This window comes from Haematobia irritans, chromosome 2 (assembly GCF_050003625.1).
Source record: "Haematobia irritans isolate KBUSLIRL chromosome 2, ASM5000362v1, whole genome shotgun sequence".
Classification (NCBI taxonomy): domain Eukaryota; kingdom Metazoa; phylum Arthropoda; class Insecta; order Diptera; family Muscidae; genus Haematobia; species Haematobia irritans.
In genome coordinates, this window is record NC_134398.1 from 17,024,395 (window position 1) to 17,051,718 (window position 27,324).

The 27,324-nt window shown below is 32.7% G+C and overlaps 2 protein-coding genes across 2 annotated transcripts; both read left to right on the plus strand.

The window, feature by feature from the left end:
- The first annotated feature begins 10,018 nt into the window (after positions 1-10,018).
- LOC142227072 (uncharacterized) lies at positions 10,019-17,872 on the plus strand. The gene is made up of 2 exons (XM_075297399.1): positions 10,019-10,347; positions 16,543-17,872. Exon 2 carries the CDS (start codon positions 16,556-16,558, stop codon positions 17,534-17,536), a length of 981 nt encoding a protein of 326 aa, XP_075153514.1. The 5' UTR covers positions 10,019-10,347; positions 16,543-16,555; the 3' UTR covers positions 17,537-17,872.
- On the plus strand, positions 11,240-16,477 carry LOC142224477 (uncharacterized). The gene has a single exon (XM_075294250.1). It carries the CDS (start codon positions 11,240-11,242, stop codon positions 16,475-16,477), a length of 5,238 nt encoding a protein of 1,745 aa, XP_075150365.1.
- Positions 17,873-27,324: the final 9,452 nt, after the last annotated feature.

Below are 27,324 nucleotides of genomic sequence, written 5' to 3' on the forward strand. Positions count from 1 at the left end.
GAGTTAGTATATGGTCTCTAACAACCATGCAAAAATTGGTCCATATCGGTCCATAATTATATATAGCTCCCATATAAACCGATCTCCAGATTTGAACTCCGGAGCCTCTTAGAGGAGCAAAACCATGCAAAAACGGTCCATATCGGTCCATAATTATATATAGACCCCCATATAAACCGATTCCCAGCTTTTGGTTTGCGGATCCGGCTGGAATTTGGTACATGGTATTAGTATATAGACACTAAGAACCATTCAAAATTGGTCCATATCAGTCCATATAGCCCCTATATAAACCGATCTCCAGATTTGAACTCCGGAGCCTCTTAGAGGACCAAAATTCATCCGATCCGGTTGAAATTTGCAACGTGGTGTTAATATATGGCCGCTAATAACCATGCCAAAATTGGTCCATATTTGTCTATAGTTATATATAGCCGATCCCCAATCACACAAAAATTGGTCCATATCGGTTCATAATCATGCTTGTCACTCGAATAAAAATAATCTAGCAAAATTTTATTTCTATAGAAAATTTTGTCAAAATTTTATTTCTATAGAAAATTTTGTCGAAATTTTATTCCTATAGAAAATTTTGTCAAATTTTATTTCTATAGAAAATTTTGGCAAAATTTTATTTCTATAGAAAATGTTGTCAAAATTTTAATTCTATAGAGAATGTTGTCAAAATTTTAAATCTTTTGAAAATTTTGTAAAAATTTTATTTTTATAGAAAATTTGTCAAAATGTTATTTCTATAGAAAATTTTGTTAAAATCGTATTTCTATAGAAAATTTTGTCCAAATTTTACTTCTATAGAAAATGTTGTCAAAGTTTTATTTTGTCAAAATTTTATTTGTATAGACAATTTTGTCAAAATGAATTATATACGTATTTAATGGCCCATTTTAAGTTTAATATATACCACGTATGGATTACGTGGTATATATTACGGTATTAGGAAGTTTTAAGATACCTTGTCATCGGCAAAAGTTACCGCAACCCAAGTAATTCGATTGTGGATGACAGTCTTCAGTAGAAGTTTCTACGCAATCCATGGTGGAGGGTACATAAACTTCGGCCTGGCCGAACTTACGGCCGTATATACTTGTTTTTTTTTTTAATTAACAAAAATTTTCCTTCCTGGTGGGATTACTGAAAAATTAAAATTGTATATGCGTCCACGAAAAACATCCCCATTTTGAGGGAAAATCGTCAATACTCGCAACACTGCTTGTTCCATACATTTCATCATATCATATTTTTTTGCTAATACATTTCCAAGCTAATCAGTTCTAAACTTATCATAAACTAAAGAAATTTTCAAATTTTCTTAATCTATATCAAAATATAATAGAATCATTCAAATCCCCTATGTATGTATATCAGTAATCAGCTTTAAAAACCAAATTCATTTAATTCCAATTACATTTAAAATTATAAACTTTAATCACATAAAAGCAAAACTTACAGCAAAAACTATGTCAATCTACAACAACAATAACAACAACAGAAAAATCCTTTAATTTTTATTTAATAAAATAAAAGCTACTCGACTCAATAATTCTCCAGAAAGATAAACAAATCTTCTATTCAAAGAATACAACTATTGACTTTAACACTTTTAAGTCATTTCTATTGTTTTGTAAATCTGACATTTGCCCTTGGCAAATATTTATACATTTCTTTTTGGTTGTTTTGTTCAACTTTGTTCGAAAGTAAGTGAAGTTGTTTTTTTTTAGTAAAATAATAGAAACTTTTTTACAGTTTTTATCCTCTTGAGAGAGAATAACATAAGTTTCATGCATGATTAAATAAAAAGATTTGTAAAGATGAACTATAAAGGAAAAATACAAGAAGAAAAAATTTGAATGTTTTACTATAATACAGGTGTGGAATGCAGAGTTATTGAGGAGTAAATATGGGGCCTCCATATTGAGGATTTTAATATAGATTTTAATTTATATAAATAATTTTTATTTGTTTTTTTTTTATTTCAATTTTAAGTTTTGGATAAAAATAATATTTTTGAAATTTTCTAAAATATCAAAAGTTTTAAAAACTTAATTTCTAGGAAAATGTTATATATACATAATTTTCGATGCCAATAAAATTTTGTATAAATTTTATAACAAAATGTTGTTTTTTTTTCTTAATTTCAACTTAAATCATTTTTCCGACTAAACTACAATGTAGCCAATGTATATTTGGCAAATTGATTGATTGTCAAAAAATAGTTACAAATATGTTAAGTTTGCCCTCTATCGTGGAATGAATGTAGAATCAAATTCCCACTCTATTGCCAATTAAATAGTTGATTGATGTTCAATACGTAATCAATTAAAACAAGTAAGGAAAGTCTAAAGTCGGGCGGGGCCGACTATACTATACCCTGCACCACTTTGTAAATCTAAATTTTCGATACCATATCACATCCGTCAAATGTGTTGGGGGGCTATATATAAAGGTTTGTCCCAAATACATACATTTAAATATCACTCGATTTGGACAGAATTTGATAGACTTCTACAAAATATATAGACTCAAAATTTTAATTGGCTAATGCACTAGGGTGGAACACAATTTTAGTAAAAAAAATATGGGAAACATTTAAATCTGAAGCAATTTTAAGGAAACTTCGCAAAAGTTTATTTATGATTTATCGCTCGATATATATGTATTAGAAGTTTAGGAACATTAGAGTCATTTTTACAACTTTTCGACTAAGCAGTGCCGACTTTACAAGGAAAATGTTGGTATTTTGACCATTTTTGTCGAAATCAGAAAAACATATATATGGGAGCTATATCTAAATCTGAACCGATTTCAACCAAATTTGGCACGTATAGCTACAATGCTAATTCTACTCCCTGTGCAAAATTTCAACTAAATTGGAGCAAAAAATTGGCCTCTGTGGTCATATGAGTGTAAATCGGGCGAAAGCTATATATGGGAGCTATATCTAACTCTGAACCGATTTCAACCAAATTTGGCACGCGTAGCTATAATGCTAATTATACTCCCTGTGCAAAATTTCAACTAAATCGGAGCAAGAAATTGGCCTCTGTGGTCATGTGAGTGTAAATCGGGCGAAAGCTATATATGGGAGGTATATCTAAATCTGAACCGATTTCAACCAAATTTGACACGCATAGCTACAATGCTAATTCTACTCCCTGTGCAAAATTTCAACTAAATCGGAGAAAAACATTGGCCTCTGTGGGCAAATGAGTGTAAATCGGGCGAAAGTTATATATGTGAGCTATATCTAAATCTGAACCGATTTGGCTGATATTTTGCAAGTTTTTCGAGACTCATAAAATATTAGGATGTACGGAATTTGAGGAAGATCGGTTGATATACACGCCAATTATGACCAGATCGGTGAAAAATATATATGGCAGCTATATCTAAATCTGAACCGATTTTTTCCAAAATCAATAGGGATCGTCTTTGAGCCGAAACAGGACCCTATACCAAATTTTAGGACAATCGCACTAAAACTGCGAGCTGTACTTTGTTAAAGCAATTTTAAGGACACTTCGCAAAAGTTTATTTATCATTTATCGCTCGATATATATGTATTAGAAGTTTAGGAAAATTAGAGTCTGTTTTACAACTTTTCGACTAAGCAGTGGCGATTTAACAAGGAAAATGTTGGTATTTTGACCATTTTTGTCGAAATCAGAAAAACATATATATGGGAGCTATGTCTAAATCTGAACCGATTTCAATCAAATTTGGCACACATGACTATATTACTAATTGTACTGCTAGTGCAAAATTTCAACCAAATTAGGCCAAAACTCTGGCTTCTGGGGCCATATAAGTCCATATCGGGCGAAAAATATATATGGAGGCTATATCTAAATCTGAACCGATTTCAATCAAATTTGGCACACATGACTGCATTACAAATTGACTCCTAGTGCAAAATTTCAACGAAATTAGGGCAAAACTCTGGCTTCTGGGGCAATATAAGTGCATATCGGGCGAAAGATATATATGGGAGCTATATCTAAATCTGAATCGATTTCAACCAAATTTGGCACGCATAGCTACAATGCTAAATCTACTCTCTGTGCAAAATTTCAACCAAATTGGGCCAAAACTCTGGCTTTCAGGACCATATTCGTCAATATCGGGCGAAAGATATATATGGGAGCTATATCTAAATCTGAACCGATTTCAATCAAATTTGGCACACTTGACTATACTACTAGTTGTACTCCTAGTGCAAAATTTCAACCAAATTGGGTTAAAATTTTGGCTTCTGGGACCATATTAGTCCATATCGGGCGAACGATATATATTGGAGCTATATCTAAATCTGAACCGATTTCAATAAAATTTGGCACACTTGACTACACTACTAATTGTACTCCTAGTGCACAATTTTAACCAAATTGGGGTAATACTCTGGCTTCTGGGCCGTATTAGTCCATATCGGACGGAAGATATATATGGGAGCTATATCTAAATCTGAACCGATTTCAATAAAATTTGGCACACTTGACTACACTACTAATTGTACTCCTAGTGCAAAATTTCAAACAAATTGGGGTAATACTCTGTCTTCTGGGACCGTAAAAATGTGTTCACAGACAGACGGACGGACGGAAAGAGGACATGGCTAGATCGACTCAGGGACCCATCCTGAGCATTATTGCCAAAGACACCATGTGTCTATCTCGTCTCCTTCTGGGTGTTGCAAACATATGCACTAACTTATAATACCCTGTTCCATAGTGTGGCGCAGGGTATAAAAAGGCCGATTAAATACGTATATAATTCAATTTGACAAAATTTTCTATAGAAATAAAATTTTGACAAAATTTTCTATAGAAATAAAATTTTTCAACATTTTCTATAGAAATAAAATTTTGACGAAATTTTCCATAAAAATAAAATTTTCACAAAATTTTCTATAGAAATAAAATTTTAACAAAATTTTCTATAGTAATAAAATTTTGACAAAATTTTCTATGGAAATGTTGGTAGATAATTTTTGGGGATCGGCTATATATGATTATATGGACAAATTTTGGCATGGTTGTTAGCGGCCATATACTAGCGCTTGGTACATTGCGCTAGTATATGGCCGCGTACCAAATTTCAACCGGATCGGATGAATTTTGCTCCTCCAAGAGCTCCGGAGGTCAAATCTGGGGATCGGTTTATATGGGGGCTATATATAATTATCGACCGATATCGACCAATTCCTGCATGGTTGTTGGAGACCATATACAAACACCATGTACCAAATTTCAGCCGGATCGGATGAAATTTGCTTCTCTTAGAGGTTCCGTAAACCAAATCTGGGGATCGGTTTATATGGAGGCTATATATAAATATGGACCGATGTGGACCAATTTTTGCGTGGTTGTTTGAGACCATATACTTACACGAAGTACCAAATTTCAAGCGGATCGGATGAATTTTGATCCTCCAAGAGGCTCCGCAAGCCAAATCTGAGCGTCCGTTTATATGGGGGCTATACGTAAAAGTATGGGGGCTATACGTACATTTGCAATAGCATCCGACGTACATCAATAGCAACTACTTGTACCAAGTTTCAAGTCGATAGCTTGTTTCGTTCGGAAGTTTGCGTGATTTCAACGGACGGACGGACGGACATGATTTGATCGACTCTGAATTTCACCAAGACCCAGAATATATACTTTATGGGGTCTTAGAGCAATATTTCAATGTGTTACAAACGGAATGACAATGTTAATATACCCTCCATCCTATGGTGGAGGGTATATAACAGGTCCCCGGTCTAACAAAGAAAAACACATTTTTTTTTTTAAATTCGTTTTTATTATTCAACATAGTTCCCTTCAAGAGCGATACAACGATTATAACGACCTTCCAATTTTTTGATACGATTTTGATAGTACTCCTTCGGGTTTGCCTCAAAATAGGCCTCAGTTTCGGCGATCACCTCTTCATTGCAGCCAATTTTTCCCCTGCGAGCATCCTTTTGAGGTCTGGGAACAAGATAAAGTCGCTGGGCCAGATCTGGAAAATACGGTGGGTGGGGAAGCAATTCGAAGTCCAATTCATTAATTTTTGCCATCGTTCTCAATGACTGGTGGCACGGTGCGTTGTCTTGGTGGAACAACACCTTCTTCTTCTTCATATGGGGCCGTTTTGCCGCGATATTTTTGATGTTTTCGTCGGTAACCACCACTTTTGGGCGTCCATTACGTTCACCGTCCTCAGTGCTCATTTCACCACGCTTGAATTTTGCATACCAATCAATTATTATGATATCCCTGGGGCAGTGTCCGGAAACTCTTTATTAAGCCAAGTTTTTGCTTCCACCGTATTTGTTTCCTTCAGAAAAGAGTATTTTATCAAAACACGAAATTCCTTTTTTTCTATTTTTTTCACAATAACAAAAGTTGCTTCACAATAGACGCTCTATCTCACAAACTAAATGACTTACAGACGACAAATTTTGACACGGATCATTTGAAGGTTGGTACTATATAAAAATAATATGCATTTTATAGTAGCGACGCCATCTATGTCAGACCGGACTTATCAGCCAACCTGTTACATAAAGTTCCAAAATCGTGAATGAAACACAACAAAATGAAACGGAAACGGTCGTGAATCAAAACGGAATGTTCATAATTTCGTCGACGGGCGTTCACGGCTTCATCAACGTTTTTCGTTTTTCATTGGCCATGAAAAGGTCTTAAAATATTCTCGATAAAAATGGACCGGCTTCATTCTCTGTTCGTAACCATTACGTTGTCAGATCATAAACGCTGGTTGTCGTTTTAACAACGCATGGTGTCCTTTTAACGTCATCATATTGATACCGTCTGTTCTCCATTTGACACCACATGTGTGTTGATTCACTTTAATGAACGGATCATTTTGAAACGTGCCCGCCGTTCATAATTTTTTCTATGGGTGTGAAAAGAATCACATCTGAAGGTCTAAGGCGAAACAAATTCAATGGTGCTTAAAATAATGATTTCCTCTCTATAACAAGTCCATGTAGAATTAATTTCTTTAGAACCGATTTTGCAACACTTCTGGATCCAACTACAGAAAATTTTCATTGCCTTTTTGGCCACTCTTTTTTCCTGGGCTTTTATATGGGCCAAAATCCATTACTCGACTTTTAACGTTGTCAAAAAGAGATTTGTAATGTAGAGCGAGAGAGTCGACTTTTAAGTCGACTATGTATTTTGATAGAAAGAAGAATTGAAATTCGACATTTTTCATGCTGTCTTCAAAGGAATATAATTGAATAATTGAAAGTTCTCGAAAAGTCAAATCTCAATGTTTACAAAATTTGGAAATGAAATTTTAATTTGGCTTACAACTTCTTCCAGTTAAGGCCACCTGCATTAGATTTTGAAATTTCTTCTCCATGCAAAAAAATTTTGCATTACATGTCCCATCTAATATTTGCATTCGTACACACATGCAGTAGACACTCATACACTAACGTCTTTGCGATAAGAATGATGGTGATATGTACACATATATGTGCAAAAGTCTTAAAGATAAATAAAAGTCACAAAAGTAAATAAATAAATATTGAAATAAAAATACAAAAAAAGCATGCAAAACACACTCAAGCATACAACGAAAATACTTTTCAACACAAAAGAAGAATGTTACATACGATGAAGATGTAGGTATTAAGGATAGAGATCATGTCAACAAATTCAAATAAATTGAAATCCCAAAAGTATGCTATAAATTTGTCATATACAACAACGTTGTCATAGAAAGTCAAAGTACTCATCACTGGTGAGAGAAGAGTACATATAGACACACTCAGGAAGGACTAATGATTGATTTGAAGCTTTAATACCCATCAAACAAAATTTGAAGTTCTTCTTAAGGCACAACTTTAAAAGCACTTGCAAAAATGTCCTCCCAAAGATGTTCTTTGTTTTAACTGCACATGAAGTTCATTTGAGTCGATTTTTTATACCCTCCACCATAGGATGGGGTGTATATTAACTTTGTCATTCCGTTTGTAACACATCGAAATATTGCTCTAAGACCCCCATAAAGTACATGAATTCTGGGTCGTGGTGAAATTCTGTGTCGATCTGAGCATGTCCGTCCTTCTCTCCGTCTGTTGAAATCACTTCCGAACGAAACAAGGTATCGACTTGAAACTTGGCACAAGTAGTTGTTATCGATGTAGGTCAGATGGTATTGAAAATGGGCCACATCGGTCCACTTTTACGTATAGCCCCCATATAAAGGGACCCTCAGATTTGGCTTGTGGAGCCTCTAACAGAAGCATATTTCATCCGATCCGGCTGAAATTTGGTACATGGTGTTAGTATATGGTCTCTAACAACCATGCAAAAATTGGTCCACATCGGTTCATAATTATATATAGCCCTCATATAAACCGATCCCCAGATTTAGCTTGTGGAGCCTCTAAGAGAAGCATATTTCATCCGATCCGGCTGAAATTTGGTACATGGTGTTAGTATATGGTCTCTAACAACCATGCAAAAATTGGTCCACATCGGTCCATAATTATATATAGCCCCCATATAAACCGATCCCCAGATTTGGCTTGTGGAGTCTCTAAGAGAAGCAAATTTCATCCGATCCGGCTGAAATTTGGTACATGGTGTTAGTATATGGTCTTTAACAACCATGCAAAAATTGGTTCAGATCGGTCCATAATTATATATAGCCCCCATATAAACCGATCCCCCGATTTGGCTTGCGTAGCCTCTACGAGAAGCAAATTTCATCTGATCCGGCTGAAATTTGGAACATGGTGTTAGTTAGTTTCCACATCGGTCCATAATTATATATAGCCCCCCTATAAACCGATCCCCAGATTTGGCTTGTGGAGTCTTTAAGAGAAGCAACTTTCATCCGATCCGGCTAAAATTTGGTACGTGGTGTTGGTATATGGCCTCAATCACCCATGCAAAAATTGGTCGAAATCGATCTATAGTTATATATAGCCCCCTGTTGAACCCACTGTTCAACAATTAGACTTCATTTGTTATTTGAATTCTTATGATTTCATTTTGTTTTATATTACCTTTGTATTCAACATGAATTCAAACCTTTTATATTTTACTTTCATATCATTTATCTTATGTACCTCATTTCATTACTTTTATTTATAAAATATATATAATATTTTTTTTTTTATGTAGTAGTAACATAAGTAAATAACGCTAGGAGCGTATTTAGTTTGAAGTCACCATTGTTAAGTCAGTTCTAAGTGAGCAGTCAATAAAGCAAGAAGCTTTCAATTGTTCATCAAAGGAAATATTATAACCTTTTTTATTTCTTTGGGAACTCAATTTTTAACCCCCTGAATTCTGCGAACCAGATACCAGAATTCTTCATGGTCCTTCGAACGTTCTTAGCGGAGTCTAAGAATAGATGGAATCAGTGGACGTTTCCAGATCGTCAACTGTCCTTTCAAAAGTCAACGTTTTTATAGACGTAAACGACAACACGTTAGAAAACTTCAATAGGAGAAGTTCATCACTTGCTTGTATGTGACTTATGTGTTGCTGATCGCCGTTTTTATAGACATCACCAACAACAAAACATTGGAAAACTTCAAAAGAAGAAGTTCATCATTTGCTTGTTCAAAAAACAACAACAATAAAGAAGATTCCACAGTAGCCATCACCAAGAGAGGACGAATGAAAACCAAAGTAGAAAGGAAAGTACAAAGAAGTTCTAAAAGGTATGGTCAGAGTGGAGATGACAGGTATGTACAATGGAAATTTGCATTATACATTTGATCATTTGGTAAATTAAAATGAAATAAAATTCATCGCGAAAAATCAAAAATTGCATAAAGACCCTAAGACTTGCTAAAGAATACAAAAATCTTCGTAAAACAATCGGAATATTAAAATCAATTTGAAATGATTTATCTAATCTTCGAATACTCTCGAAACGATGTTCTTACCAACCAAACTATTATTTTCCATCACTAATATGACTTGCCGGCACAGTACATAAATGTGCCATCACTGATATAAAACAAAAAACAAAAGTGCCATCACTGACATAAACGAAATCAAAAGGAAAAAGGTGAACAGTATCGAGCGGGAATAAAGAGAAAAAAATTATTGGAAATAAATATTAAAATTAAACAGTGAAAAACAAGTGAAAACAATTAATAAAATACACAAGGACAAAATAAGAGTGGTGTTTTAGTGATTGGTGTTGAGAGACATTGACAAAATTGTGGAAAACCGGCCGAAATAAAGAAATTAAAAATCTAATTTGTTGGTGCAAATAAGTCCCCCAGACAACTAAATACTCAACAATAATTAATCAAGAGTACGTAAAACACAAGGAATTAAAAGGGTGAGTGTTTTAATTGGAAATATATTTTACATATATTTGGTTTTTGGCAAATAATTTTTTCGCGAAATACATACAATCATAACTGTTAAAATCAAATTCAATGCCGGTAGAAAACAAAAACAACAACGTTACGACCTACGTCAACATGAGTAGAGATGCCACATTGATGTGAAAAACAACTGATTGACGGATAACATTTTTTCCTTGTGGGAATTAATATTTTAATGAAGTTCGAAGAAAGTGAATGAAATTAAATGGATAAAAGTGGATTTTTAATAAAATCGGAAAAAAATGAATAACAATGCATTCAGTAATAAAACGATCGCGCCGTGAAAAAATAAAATTTTCTTCGACTTAAAATAAAAAGATTCCAAACACAAAAAAAAAAAAAATATATATATTTTTTGCAACAATTTCTTCAGGAAAACAAAAAAGAAATAAAATTCTCCAGTTCTATGATAAATTTGCTTTATAACGGTTTATTTTCAATAAAGACTAAACTCGTTTGACATTGTTCCAAGGTCATAATCAAGAAGAAGAATTTGTAAAGAACTTTAACAAATATTCATGTGTGTGTTTGAACATAACGGTTTACAATTTCTCGAGAGGAGAAACGAAACACAAAAGAACATTCTATGAAAATTTCGTATTACAAAAGGTATTGCCATTGTTTTCAAATTATTGTATCCTAGTGGGATTCTGGAATTTCTCCACGAAGTAAACATATTTCGTGTGTTTAAATTTTGGAAAATCGTAAAAATTATCGAATATTCTTCTTCGGATATTTTAACTGAATTTTTTCTCACTATAATAAAATCTTTATAAAGAACAACGAACACGAACATTTATTTGAATATAATTTGTCCACGGAATGACAAAGAGAAAGGCAAAAATGTCGTCGTCACGTAAATTTAATTTTGATCAGAAACAATTAGTTTCTTTCTGCAAGAAATTCGCTGAAGAATTTGAAAATATTGACAGTCCTGCGATTTTTGAAGTGAAACATAATGAGTTGGAACGTAGATGGAGTAATTTGGTGGAAAGTTTCGAGAATTTAATGACTTCGGGAGAGTCAGATGAAAATCTTGAAGACAAAGAAAATGTGGAAAAATTTGATGCCGCATCGGAAAAGTATCAAGATTGTAAAGTTAAAATAATAGAGGCTTTGCAAAACAGATTGCAGCCTAAAGTACATGAAAGTACACGAGCTGATGTCTCCATGACTTATCAAAATGTTTCGAACTTGAAACTTCCACCCTGTGATACACAGCCATTTGAGGGAGGATACTCGAAGTGGCCTGCGTTCAGGGATATTTTCCAAGCAGTGTTTATAAATCATCCTGGCTTATCTCAAGCTCAAAAATTATACCACTTACGTTGCAAAACAAGAGGTGAAGCCTTGCAAATAGTACAAAAATTTGATCTTGTTGATTCAAATTTCAATTTAGCATGGGAAGCATTAAAAAATAGATACGAGAATACTCGAATCCTCGTCCATCAACAAATGAAGAAATTGTTTGGCGCTCCAGTCGCAAATTGTGAAACCCCAAAATCCATAAGACAAATTCAAAGTTGTATTAATGATAGCGTATCCATATTAAAATCATTCAAGGTGAAAACTGATGATTGGGATCCTATTTTAATACATTTATGCTCTACAAAATTGCCTGACGAGACAATTAGAGCTTGGGAAGACTCATTAGTTGACCATAGGGAATTGCCATCATGGTCACAATTAGATTCCTTTTTATCAAAAAGGATAGAAATCTTGGAAACCATTAATGATTTGAAAAAGCCAAGTCACAAAGATAATCAGAACAAAACACAAACATTTTATGCGTATTCAGAGAGAGGAAATACCAATATTTGCAAGAAATGTAAACGAAATCATGGTCTTCGTCATTGTAAATATTTCAAAGCACTAACTCCACAAGAGAGACTAAAATATGTTTATGCGAATAAATATTGTGCCAATTGTTTATCGTCGAATCATTTTAAGTCTAAATGTTCGAGCAACTCGTTATGTAACAAATGCCAGAAAAAGCATCACACTATGCTTCATTTGGATACAAATCAGAGTAATGTGACAAACCAACGAATTGATAGCGAAGAAGCTGAAAATGGACAATTAGATACTCCAAGTACATCAAATTCAATAAGAGAAAGGAATAATAATCGTAATGATTCTATACAAGTTCATTTCGCCCAAAATAATGGCACAACTGTTTTACCCACAGCTGTAATAAAATTGGTTCATGCTGGGGAAATTTTTTTGGTCCGAGCTCTCTTAGATGGAGGTTCGGAAAGAAGTTTCATCTCAAAACGATTACAACAACAACTGCAACTGCCAGTACTTCGTCATATCAGTCAGATATCAGGATTGGGAGGAACTATAGTTGGAAATTCGAACGGAACCTGTTGCGTTGAAATTCAATCTAGAAATACAAAATTCTCCATGAAAATAAATGCTATTGTTGTTCCAAAATTAGCTAGTTTTCTCCCCGCAAAGAGAGTAAACATTGGACACCTAGAGTATTTATCAAATTTCGATCTTGCGGATCCATTTTTCTACAAACCATCGCCTATAGATATGATCATCGGAAGTGATTACTTACCACAAATTAATATGAAAGGCATTCATCTTGATTCAGCCCAAGGATTAGAAGTCAGAGAATCCAAATTTGGATGGTATTTGTCAGGTCCTATGCCTGTTTCTGAAATAAATTCATTTTCATTATCAGTTGTAGATTCCGATCACGAAAATCTACATGATATTTTGAAGAAGTTTTGGGAAATTGAGGAGGTTGATGTTCGTCCACCCGTTAATGATCACGATGCATACTGCGAGGAATACTACCGGAAAACTACATTTCGAGATGAAAGTGGAAGATACGTAGTGCGCCTTCCCTTTAAGCCTGAATTTCCTCATGAAATATATTTAGGTGCCTCAAAAAAGAGTGCATTGGCTCAATATTTCAGAATGGAGAAAAACCTTGCGAAAAATTCAGATTTGAAGACTGAATACGATAAAGTTCTTCAAGAATATATTGATTTAGAGCATATGGATTTAGTAAAGTACAATGAACTACCTGATGAGAAACAGTTTTCTTTTTTCTTGCCCCATCACGCGGTTGTTAAACCGGACAGGAAATCCACAAAAGTTCGGGTTGTGTTTAATGGATCAAAGAAAACGTCTAGTGGCTATTCATTGAATAATGTATTACTTCAAGGGCCAACACTTTTAGCCGATTTGACCCAAATAATTTTAGGATGGCGATTTTATAAATATGTATTCACAGGCGACATCGAGAAGATGTATCGCCAAATTTGGCTTCACCCAGAAGATAGAAAATACCAATCAATTTTATTTCGACCTAATTCTGATGATCATGTTAAAACATATCAACTAAAAACTGTGACTTTTGGAATCAATTGCGCCCCCTTTTTGGCGATAAGGACATTGATTCAACTCAGCGAGGACTACAGGCCGAAATATGAGTTTGGTTCACAAGTGCTTCGGAACGAAACTTATGTTGATGATGTATTGTCAGGTGGACATGACATCGAAGAAGCAAAACTAAAACAATTACAACTAATGCAGATACTCAAATCTGCCTCTTTTCCTTTAAAAAAGATGACATCCAATAACGATTTTCTTTTGCAACATTTGGCCCGGGAAGATCTTCTTGATGAAGATTTTTTAAAATTTGATGAGTCCAGCACGACTAAAACTTTGGGCATCCGCTGGAATGCCAAGGAAGATGAATTCTTTTATAATGTTGAGTCCATAGAAAAAAATCCCGTAGCTACGAAAAGAATAATATTATCGGTTATTGCGAGAATATATGACCCTCTGGGTTGGCTGGGACCAATAATTGTCACAGCCAAAATATTGATGCAAAGTTTATGGCAGGAAAAAATTGACTGGAATGAGCCTGTACCTTTACATTTGTTAGTAACTTGGAATAAATTTGTTGAAAATTTGTCATTTGTTTCGAGGTTGCGAATACCGAGGTGGATTGGATTTTCTCCAAGAAAGCATATCCAAATGCATGGATTTTGCGACGCCTCGGAGAAGGCTTACTGCGGTGCAATTTATATTCGTGTTCAAGATCTCAGTGGCACTATTTCCAGCAACCTGCTCATAGCCAAAACAAAAGTGGCCCCTCTAAAGAATATAACAGTTCCGAAACTCGAATTATGCGGTGCTGTGTTGATGGCGAAATTAATGAAAACAATCACGGTGAAATATGATTATGAAAAATACTTTTGGACTGATTCTTCTATTGTCTTAGGTTGGCTGCAAAAATCCCCACAGTCCCTAAAGACATTTGTGGCTAACAGAATTACAAAACTCAGTCAAATCTCGGATATCACTTGTTGGAAACATATATGTACTGAAGACAATCCAGCTGATGTAGGTACCCGAGGATGTACTCCACAAGAGCTTAAGCAACATAAACTATGGTGGCATGGGCCTCCGTGGCTTCAAACTCTACAAGAAAATTGGCCCAAGCCAAGAACTTTTGATCCAACAGAAATCGAAACCAAAAAGACGTCAAATTTTCATCTTGAAATTCAAAATGAAGATTTCATAAATCGTTTTTCATCATTTAACAAAGCTATTCGAGTTTTGTGTCAAATATATCGGTTTATCAACAAATGCCGACATAAACTTCACCAAGAGGGTGAAGCATTATCTACAGATGAAATAACTTTTGCAAAACATCGATTAATAATTATGGCACAGAAGTCTCATTACGCTCAGGAGTACAAGAAACTTGAATCAAAACTGCCTGTCAATAAGAAAAGTACTATTTTAACTCTAGCCCCATTCTTGGACAAAGACGGATTAATACGAGTTGGTGGAAGACTAAATAATTCTGGATTTAGTTTTGAAGAGCGGCATCCGGTTCTCATACCTGATAAATCTCATCTATCAACGCTTTTTGTAAATTATGCACACGAAATACTCTTGCATGCAGAACATGGAGTTATGCTACGATACATAAGACAAGGTTTTTATATTCCTCGCCTTCGAAATGCAATCAGAAAAACAATTCGTAATTGCCGAAAATGTACGATTTATAAACACAAATTCCACAATCAACTCATGGCATCTTTACCTCAAGAAAGAGTTAATTTCTCTCCTCCTTTCACCTATACTGGAGTTGATTTTGCTGGCCCATTCAGCATCAAATCGTCGTTTCTCAAAAATGCTAAAGTGTTAAAAAGTTATGCAGCGGTTTTTGTGTGTTTTACTACGAGATCCGTCCACTTGGAGTGTTGCTCAGATCTGTCAGCTGATGCCTTCCTGGCCACATTTAGCCGATTTGTTGGTCGTCGAGGGCTACCAAAAACACTATTCTCCGACAATGGGAGAAATTTCATAGGCGCTAATCGAAAACTCCTAGAAGAGCACAATTTATTTCTCAAAGATGTGGGAAATAATTTGGGAAAAATATATAGTCCACAAGGCTTTACATGGTCTTTTATACCGCCATATGCTCCTCATATGGGCGGCCTATGGGAGGCTGCCGTCAAATCTATGAAGACCCACTTAAAAAAGGTAACAACTAATTGGAACTTTACATTTGAAGAGTTTACAACTTTATTGGTTCGAGTTGAAGCAGTTCTAAACTCAAGGCCACTATGTCCGATTTCAGAAGACCCAAGTGAACTTCTACCATTGACACCCGGTCATTTTTTGCGTGGAGCTTCCCTTACAGCTCCCCCAGAGTCTCCAGTCATACCTCCATTAAAATCTCTCTCATATATTAATCGATGGCAGCGATTAAAAGCGATTTTTCACATGTTTAGTCAAAGATGGAAATCTGAATATGTAGTAGAATTACAAAGACGTTATAAATGGAAGACGAGCAAGAATAACATCAAAGAAGGAGATATTGTCATCGTGAAAGAAGATTCATTGCCACCAACGGAATGGTGTCTTGGCCGAATTTTGAAAACATTCTATGGTAAAGATAATAACGTAAGAGTAGCAGAGATCAAAACTAAAAATGGCGTAATCGTGCGACCTGTCGTGAAGATATGTCTTCTCCCGACATCAGAAAATCCCTCCTTTTCACAATTGCCAAAAGACATATTATTAAAACCAAAATCCCAATGATCAAATCAAAAGATGCAAGTTTCTCATTGTATATATTTTGTTTTCTTTCTCTCTTTCCATTTCAGATTCTCAGTCACCATGGCTCAGCTAGTAAAAAAACCGAGATGTTTTCTCTGTGGTCGAAACCAACCATTAAAATATTGCGTCCGGTTTCGCAATATGTCTGTTCCCGAACGTCGAAAGGTCTTAGTTGGAAAGGATATATGCATAAACTGTTTTGGAAGTGGACACACCAGATCAAATTGTCCATCAGAAAATCGATGTCAAATGTGTGACGCCAAACACCATACGATGATACACGTCGACAATTTTGAGGCTGTACCAAGTTTCGAAACCACTATCCTCTGGTCGTCAGATAATGAAGAAACAGATCAATTCACCGCAACAACCCCATGCTCTGGCAACGAGACCAACTTTTTCACCATTACTGCAGATGAATTATCTAGCCTACCATTTGACTCCATGCCTTTCTATAAACAGATGACAACATACAAAGGTTGCTTACCATACAACTGGTCCCCCACAGATGACAACAAGTCTACAATGATAGCTCCAGTAATTGAGTGTGATGTCTTAGAAGGAGGTATTCAAAAGTCCTTGACTTTTCTCTTCGAACCAAGAGTACCAAAATCTATGTTGGTATTCGAAAGCATCAAAGAATTTGGCCATGTATGTTCGACAAGATTAGATATAAATTATGGCTTATTCAACATTATACTTCCTTATGAGCAACATCGACACCGATTCGTCATAGTGAATAGAATCCCATTTTATACACCTCCTGCTGTGAAACGATCCTTCGCGAGCTACTTTCCACATCGTCAAATGGCTCATCCAAATCCATTCGACTATAGCCACATTGACGGTGTTTTTGGTCATGATTTGGAAGACTACATCGTACTAGGAGAGTCTTCAAAATGCGAAAAGAACCCATGTATATCCATCCAAAACACAGTGTTCGGTCTGGTCTTGAGTGGATCCACAGCGAGAAGCAACATCCCATTTTTAAAATCATTGGCTCCTCTTGAGCGGCGAGAAGATGGCCCATTCTGTAATTAAGTGAAACTCCACACTTAGCCCGGGAGTATGTTGAACCCACTGTTCAACAATTAGACTTCATTTGTTATTTGAATTCTTATGATTTCATTTTGTTTTATATTACCTTTGTATTCAACATGAATTCAAACCTTTTATATTTTACTTTCATATCATTTATCTTATGTACCTCATTTCATTACTTTTATTTATAAAATATATATAATATTTTTTTTTTATGTAGTAGTAACATAAGTAAATAACGCTAGGAGCGTATTTAGTTTGAAGTCACCATTGTTAAGTCAGTTCTAAGTGAGCAGTCAATAAAGCAAGAAGCTTTCAATTGTTCATCAAAGGAAATATTATAACCTTTTTTATTTCTTTGGGAACTCAATTTTTAACCCCCTGAATTCTGCGAACCAGATACCAGAATTCTTCACCCCCATATAATTCGATCCCCAGATTTGACCTCCGGAGCACCTTGGAAGACCAAAATTCATCCGATTCGGTTGAAACTTGGAACGTGATGTTAGTATATGATATTTAACAACCATGCCAAAAGTGGTCCATATCAGTCCATAATCATATATAGCCCCCATATAAACCGATCCCGAGATTTGGTTTTGGAGCCAGTGTTGCCACTATTTTTGTGGCTCTTGTCCCCAAATTATGATATTTTCGTCCCCAAAAATCCCCAATTTAAATTTAAATTCCTCACAAAAATCCCCAATACATTTGTGACAAGTTTTTTTTTTGAAAAAAGTAAAAGGCTCTGCTGTCGCAAATCATTAATAGTTTAAATATTAAAATTTGTCAAATCCAGCAAGCTGCAATAAGATTTCGAACCACAAAACCAAGAGACTGGTGATCGTCTTCCAAATGCTGGAGATATGAAAATGGGAGTCGGTCACCTTGTCTTTACGAACGAAAAATAACTTCTAAATATTCAAGTAGTAAAATTGGGTTCCCAAAGTTGCTAGAATTCCACCAAAAATAGTAGATTTTTTATTATTTGGTAGATTGGTTGAATTTTTTATATTTTGGTCGATTTTGCAAAGAGGTACTTTATAAATTTTCTATCGAAATAAACTTCTGACAAAATTTTCTTATATACAAAAAATAGAGAATTTTTTCTACATAGAAATAAAATTTTGACAAATTTTCTTATATAGAAATAAAATTTTGACAAAATTTTCCATAGAAATAAAATTTTGACAAAATTTTTCATAGAAATAAAATTTTCTATATAAAAAAATTTGACAAAATTTTCTATATAAAATAAAATTTTGACAAAATTTTCTATATAAAATAAAATTTTGACAAAATTTTCTATATAAAATAAAATTTTGACAAAATTTTCTACAGAAATAAAATATAGACAAAAAATTTCTACAGAAATAAAATATTAAAAAAAGTTTCTATAGAAATAAAATTGTGGCAACATTTTCTATAGAAATAAAATTTTGACAAAAATTTCTAAAAAAAATTCTAAAGAAATAAAATTTTTGCGAAATTTTCTATAGAAATAAAATTCGGCGAAATTTTCTATAGAAATAAAATTTTGACAAAATTTTCTATATAAAATAAAATTTTGACAAAATTCTCTATACAAATAAAATTTTGAAAAAATTTTCTATATAAAATAAAATTTTGACAAAATTTTCTATATAAAATAAAATTTTGACAAAATTTTCTACAGAAATAAAATATTGACAAAAAATTTCTATAGAAATAAAATATTGAAAAAAGTTTCTATAGAAATAAATTTGTGGCAACATTTTCTATAGAAATAAAATTTTGACAAAAATTTCTAAAAAAATTCTAAAGAAATAAAATTTTTGCGAAATTTTCTATAGAAATAAAATTCGGCGAAATTTTCTATAGAAATAAAATTTTGACAAAATTTTCTATAAAATACAATTTTGACAAAATTTTCTATATAAAATAAAATTTTGACAAAATTCTCTATACAAATAAAATTTTGAAAAAATTTTCTATAGAAATAAAATTTTGGCGAAATTTTCTATAGAAATAAAATATTGAAAAAAATTTCTATTGAAATAAAATTTTATTTACAAAAATGATTAAACCGATTTCTCGGAAATTCCCCACAAAAATTCCCAAATTTATGGAAATTCTCCACCAAATCCCCAAGTCCCTAACTCAGAAATTTCGTCCTCATTCATGAAAAAATATCCCCAATTTGGGGGAAAATCCCCAATACTGGCAACACTGTTTGGAGCCACTTGTAGGAGCAAATTTCATCCGAGTCAGTTGAAATTTGGTACATTGTGCTAGTATATGGCCGTTAACAACCATACCTAACTAGGTATATATCAGTCTATAGTTATATATAGCCCTCAGATAAATAGATCCCCAATCACACGAAATCAAGTTCATAATTGTAACTATATAGCCCACATATAAGCGACCCCATATTTCAATTCTGGCTCTATACGTATACATACCTTTTTTGTCTAATACATATATACCACATATGGACTAACTCACAATTTAGAAAACGATGTTAAGAAGTTTTAAGATACCACAACCCAAGTAATTCGATTGTGGATGACAGTCTTTCGTAGAAGTTTCTACGCTATCCATGGCGGAGGGTACATAAGATTCGGCCTGGCCGAACTTACTTATAACTCGCTTTTTCATATTTTTAATGGGATATTTAAAATTTTATTATTTCAAATGGGTTAAAAACAGATTAAAAATTAATAAAATAGCGCAAATTATTTAAATTTTGCCGAAAAAAATGCTAAATCCTTTTTTAGAAAAATTGCGAATTTTTGAAAATATTTGATGTCAAACGTGCGTTATAATGCATTAAAAATCATAAAAATTTTTAAAAATTATTTATTTGTCAAAATATCACATAATTTCTTTATTCACATCCAAATCACTGGATTCGCATCACACCTTGAGAAGTAATGCAAATTCAGTGCAAAGGAAATGGTGGACATCCGTCCTATTTATGACAAGCCCATGTTAAAATCATCGCTTCTGTGCCAATTTTGCACCACTTCCGGATCCAAAAAGAAAATGTTCACTACTTTTTTGGCTACCCTTTTTTTTTGCTGGGTATTTAATATATATATTTTTTTATTTTATTAAATTTTCTTTAGAAATTCCATAAATTTACAAAAATTTGAAAACAAATTCTTTACTGATCAATACTTGTAACACAAACCTTAGTTACTTCTCTATCATAGCCATCTCCATCACCTTTCCCCCTTCTAAGTCCTGAAGGAAGACCATTCTAATATTTCCTATGTTATGTCATTTGTTCTTCTTCCAAATCACGTCCCATATTTGTAGTCGTTTTTTATAGCCCCATATCTGTTGCAGAGGCACAAATGCCATTAAGTGTCAAGGAACATTAACTTCTATGGAGTTTTTGTAACAAGCATCTTCTTTGTCATCTTCTAGGTTGTCGTTTTTTGTTTTGCTTTGTCATGTTTAACACAATTGTTCCGGTGTTTTAGCCGAAAAGGAGGAGGGTAACAAAAGAAAATTCCTAAATAGGCAGTCGACAAGCCAACAACACGTTCGAGACAAACGACACATAAAAGAGCGAGTCACCAAACTCTTATAGTTGATGGACCAGTGACATTTAACGATGACTTAAAGACAGTAGACCTCACCACCTACGAACAAATGGTTGATTTTCCGCATGGGGGAATAGCCCAAAAAAAAAACCAACAACATTGAATATAAATTTGAAATGAAACAAGAAACAGACCAAATAGTAACAACAAATTTTCCGCCATTCAAGGTCATGTGATTATTTCACATAATATCAAAGAAATTTTAATCCAAAGCATAATTTAAGGCTTTTGCTTTATTATGTAGGGCATTAAACTTATTTTGCTTTGCATTATTAATATTTTCCAAGGCCTATATTTAGGCATTTTCTTAATACACATCACAAATCAAAGCATAATTTAAGGATATTCCCTTTAATCCCTGTATTATTTTGTAATCAAGACTGCTTCAATAGTCCCACCCCCTCTCGAAAAACAACCTCATCTTTATAGCTTGTTGAAATACGCTTAAAGCATTTAATGTTTCAGCACAAATTGTAAATGTTTGTGAGTATTGGCATTATTGGCATTTTTCTGTGAAGCGTAAAGGACGATAAAACTTAACCGGTACTACGTGTTTTAAATAGATAAAATGCAAACAATAAATTAGGCATAATTATAGAGTTGGTTGTATTTAGCATAATTTTAGGGGTGGTGATTAACACTTTAAGCAAAATCAAAGCATAGTTTTAGGATTACGTGTATACATGAAAATAAATATATCTTGAGAAAGACAAAAGATACTACAACAAGAACAATTAATTAATACTACTTGAAAATGGAATAGAAAATTGTAAACTGACACTAATATGTAATTAACTCTAAAGTAGAATATATTTCACCTAAATCTATATCTAAATCAATCTATACTCATATAAACGTCAAGAAAGAAGAAGTTTATACATTAAGGAAAAATATCTATATGAGATGAATTTATGTAGAAAATCTTTTATTAAGTCTAACGGAATAAAATTTTCTACAGCAAATCTGTAATTTAACCAGAATTTAATTCAAGCTCTCTGAATAAAGTTTTCTAAAGGAAATTTTTAAATTCAGCTTGGCTGCATAAAGTTTTCTATAGAAAATCTTTAATTCAGCCTAGCTGAATAAAGTTTTCTAAAGGAAATCTTTAATCCAACTTGAATGGAGATCTTTAACTCAGCTTGAATGAATAGGATTTTCTATATAAAATCTTTAATTCAGCCTGGCTGAATAAAATTTTCTACAAAAAAATCTTTAATACAGCCTGGCTGAAAAAAAAATCTATAGCAAATCTTTACTACAATCTAGCTGAATAAACCTGGCTTAATAAGGTTATCCATATAAAATCTATAACTCAGCATGACAGAATAAAGTTTTCTATAAAGAAATCTTTAAATCACCCTGGCTGAATAAAGTTTTCTATAGAAAATCTTTAAATCAGCCTGGCTGAATAAAGTTTTCAATAGATAATCTTTAATTCAGCTTGGCTGAATAAATTTTTCTATAGAAAATCGTTAATTCAGCCTTGCTGAAAAAAGTTTTCAATACATAACCTTTAATTCAGCTTGGCTGAATAAAGCTTTCTATAGAAAATCTTTAATTCAGCCTAACTGAATAAAGTTTTCTATAGAAAATCTTTAAATCAGCTTGGCTGAATAAAGTATTTTATAGAAAATCTTTAACTCCGCATGGCTGAATAAAGTTTTCTATGGAAAATCCTTAATTCAGCCTGGCTGAATAAAGTTTTCTATGGAAAATCTTTAATTCAGCCTGGCTGAATAAAGTTTTCTATAGAAAATCTTTAACTCCGCATGGCTGAATAAAGTTTTCTATAGAAAATCTTTAATTAAGCCTGGGTGATAAAGTTTTCTATAGTAAATCTTTATTTCAGGCCAGCTGAATAAAGTTTTCATTAGAAAATCTTTATTTCACCTTGGCTAAATAAAGTTTTGTACAAAATATCTATAACTCAGATTTGCTGAATAAAGTTTTTATAGACAATCTTTAATTCAGCCTAGATGAATAAAATTTTCTATAGAAAATCTTTAATTCAGCATGGCTAAATTAAAGATTTTATAGACAATCCTTAATTCAGCCTGGATGAATAAAGTTTTCTTTGGAAAATTCTTAATTCAGCCTGGCTGAATAAAGTTTTCTATGGAAAATCCTTAATTCAGCCTGGCTGAATAAAGTTTTCTATTGAAAATCTTTAATTCAGCCTGGCTGAATAATGTTTTCCATCGAAAATCTTTATTTCAGTTTGGCTGAATAAAGTATTTTATAGAAAATCTCTATTTCAGCTTGGCTGAATAAAGTTTTCTATTGAAAATTCTTAATTCAGCCTGGCTGAATAAAGTTTTCAGTAGAAAATCTTTATTTCAGACTAGCTGAATAAAGTTTTCTATGGAAAATCTTTAATTCAGCCTGACTGGATAAAGTTTTCCACATAAAATCTTTAATTCAGCCTAGCTGAATAAACTTTTCTATAGAAAATCTTTAATTCAATCTAGATTAATAAAGTATTCTATAGAAAATCTGTATTTCAGTTTGGCTGAATAAACTTTTCTATAGAAAAATCTTTAATTTAGCTTCGCTGAATAAAGTATTTTATAGAAAATCTTTATTTCAGCCTGGCTGAATAAAGTTTTCGATGGAAAATCCTTAATTCAGCCTGGCTGAATAAAGTTTCCTATAGAAAACCTTTAATTCAGCCTGGCTAAATAAAGTTTTCTATGGAAAATCCTTAATTCAGCATGGCTGAATAAAGTTTTCTATAGAAAATCTGTAACTCAGCCTGGCTGAATAATGTTATCTATGCACAATTTGTAATTCATCTTGTCAGAATAAAGTTTTCTATAGAAAATCTTTAATGAAGCCTGGCTTTAAAAAAATTCTATAGAAAATCTCTTATAAATAATCTGAATAAAGTATAAAGTTTTCTAGAGAAAATCTCTAATTCAACCTAGATGAATACAATTTTTTATAGAAAATCTTTATTCAGCATGGCTGAATTAAAGATTTTTTTTTCTATAGAAAATCTGCAACTCAGCCTGGCTGAATAATGTTTTCTATGCACAATTTGTAATTCATCTTGTCAGAATAAAGTTTTCTATAGAAAATCTTTAATTCAACCTGGCTGAATAATGTTATCTATGCACAATTTGTAAAACATCTTGTCAGAATAAAGTTTTCTATAGAAAATCTTTAATTCAACCTGGCTGAAAAAAAAAATTCTATAGAAAATCTCTTATAAATAATCTGAATAAAGTATAAAGTTTTCTATAGAAAGTCTCTAATTTTGCCTAGCTGAATAATATTTGCTAAAGAAAATCTTTAATTCAGCTTAGCTGAATAAAATTTTGTGCAGAATATCGCTAATACAGCCTAGCTGAATAAAGTTTTTATAGACAATCTTTAAGTCAGCCTGGATGAATAAAGTTTTCTTTGGAAAATCTTTCATTCAGCTTGGGTGAATAAAGTTTTCTATAGAAAATATTTAATTCAGTTTGACCGTATACAATTTTTTATATTTCAAAAAAAATATATATATATAAAATTTTTAACTGAACCTTTATTTTAATTAATCTCGGCTGAATAGAATTTTCTATAGACAATCATTAAGTCAACCTTGCGAAATATTTATTCAGCCTGGCTGAATAACTACAGAAAATCGTTAATTCAGTTTGGCGAAATAAAACTTCGGCCAGACTGCAAATCCCGCTGTTATAATTCTATAGAAAATCTTCAATTCAGTTGGATTTTCTATAGAAAATCTGTAATTCAGCACGGCTTAATAGGATTTTCTGCAAAACATCTTTATTTCAGACCCACTGAAATATTTTTCTACATTGAAAAAAAGCATGCCCGATTCCAAAGATTTTGTCTTAACGCCATTGATTTTGGTATTGATTCCAAGCCAAAGAAATAAGGATAAATCTAAAACACAAATATTTTTTATTTTTAAGTTTTTCAGCCTTGCTGAATAGGATTTTCTATAGAAAATCTTTTATTTAGCCTTGCTGAAAATCAGTTCTTTGTAAACGATTTAATTTAATAAAATAATTTATTCCCTCATTTTTTTATCTTTTTTGTTATCCTTAATCCTTTTGCTCTTAAAGCATGTCGGTTTAGCTTAAATACCCCACAGGCTTATCACTAATTTATTTACCCTTATATTTATTAAAGCCCTATGCATTGTCCTTTGCTTTTGCAGCATCTCTTCGACCCAATAGCATCTCTCACCTCCCATAAGACCATCATAATTAATTCATGAGTATAGTGGGCGAAGTTTTTTTGTAGATTCATTTCAACTCCCTAAAACCTTAAGAACTAAAGTTACCGAACAAATTTCTTAATAAGAATGGCATAAATCACCTGTGAATATTCCCAGCATTTGTCTACCATCACTATTTTTGATGGAGAGAGCAAATGGATAAGGTTGATATACATTTGGCCAATTTTTAAGGTGTTAACATTTTTCGTTTGTTTTTTGTTTTTTTTTTTTGTTTTCTACCAAAAGTTTTTCTTCGTCTCAAGCCCATAGAAAGTTTGAGAATTCTGAAAACCTGAAGGTGGAGATGATAGCCTATGATGATGACCATGATGTCTGTCTGTGATACTAAGGATAAAGGTGTGGATATTGATATTATTTGTGTTTTCTTTTCATGGTCTCCGTATCATTATTGAAAGTTCTTCAAATAATTATTAAGCTCATTTACGGAGACTACTTACCATTGTGGAAAACTTGTGTAAGGAAATGGAACATATGGTTTGGTACTTACTATTCTTTTTGCTATGCTTTCGTTGTGGAAAATCTTATAATACAATAATATATTATTATGACTTAAGACTATTCAAGTAATACTTTCTTGACTCTTGACTCAGGCTAGAAGAATCGAATGATTCATGAAGGAAATAACAATCATGGGGAATTTTTAATTGATGCTTAAGTCAGTTTGAATATAATTTTTTATAGAAAACTTTATTCAGCCACGCAGAATTAAAAAAATTTTCTAAAGGCAATTCAATTCAGCCGTTTTGGATTAAAGATTTTCCATAGAAAACTTTATTCAGCCAAGCTGAATTATAGAAAACTTTATTCAGCAAGGCTGAATTGAAGATTTCCTATAGAAAACATTATTCAGCTAAGCTAGTTAAAGATTTTCCATATAAAACTTTATTCAGCTGGGCTGAATTAAAGATTTTCTATAGAAATCTTTATTCAGCCAGGCTAAATTAAAGATTTTCTATAGAAATCTTTATTCAGCCAGGCTAAATAAAAGATTTTCTATAGAAAACTTTATTCAGGCAAGCTAAATTAAAGATTTTCTTTAGAAAACCTTATTCAGCCATGCTAAATTAAAGATTTTCTATAGAAAACTTTATTCAGCCAGGCTGAATTAACGATTTTCTATAGAAAACTTTATTCAGCCATGCTGAATTAAAGATTTTCTGTAGAAAACTTTATCCATCCAGGCTAAATTAAAGATTTTCTATAGAAAACTTTATTCAGCCATACTGAATTAAAAATTTTCTATAGAAAATTTCATTCAGCTAGGCTGAATTAAAGATGTTCCATATAAAACTTTACTCAGCTGGGCTGAATTAAAGATTTTCTATAGAAATCTTTATTCAGCCAGGCTCAATTAACTATTTTCTATAGAAAATATAATTCAGCCAGGCTGAATAAAAGATTTTTTATAGACAACTTTATTCAGCCAGGCTCAATTAAATATTTTCTATAGAAAATTTAATTCAACCAGGCTGAATAAAAGATTTTCTCTAGGTCAACTGAATATTTACACCTTCGATTGACCACCGGAACTCCAGCGACAACGATGGTAATGGTGTGGGCCGCAGTAACGGCCTATGGTCGATACCCCCTCGTATTCATCGGCGATGATGTCAAAATATATATATAGGGAAAATGTCCTAAGGACAGTATGGAAGCCTTGAGCAGAAAAAAGTCAGCCGCAGACCATGGACATTCTGTGGATTTTTTTAGAAATAAAATTTTGACAAAATTTTCTATAGAAATAAAATTTTGACAAAATTTTCTATAGAAATAAAAATGTTGACAAAATTTTCTATGGAAATAAAATTTTGACAAAATTTTCTATAAAAATAAGATTTTGACAAAATTTTCTATAGAAATAAAATTTGGGCAAAATTTTCTATAGAAATAAAATTTAACAAAAAACTTTATTCAGCAATGCTGAATTGAAGATTTTCAATAGA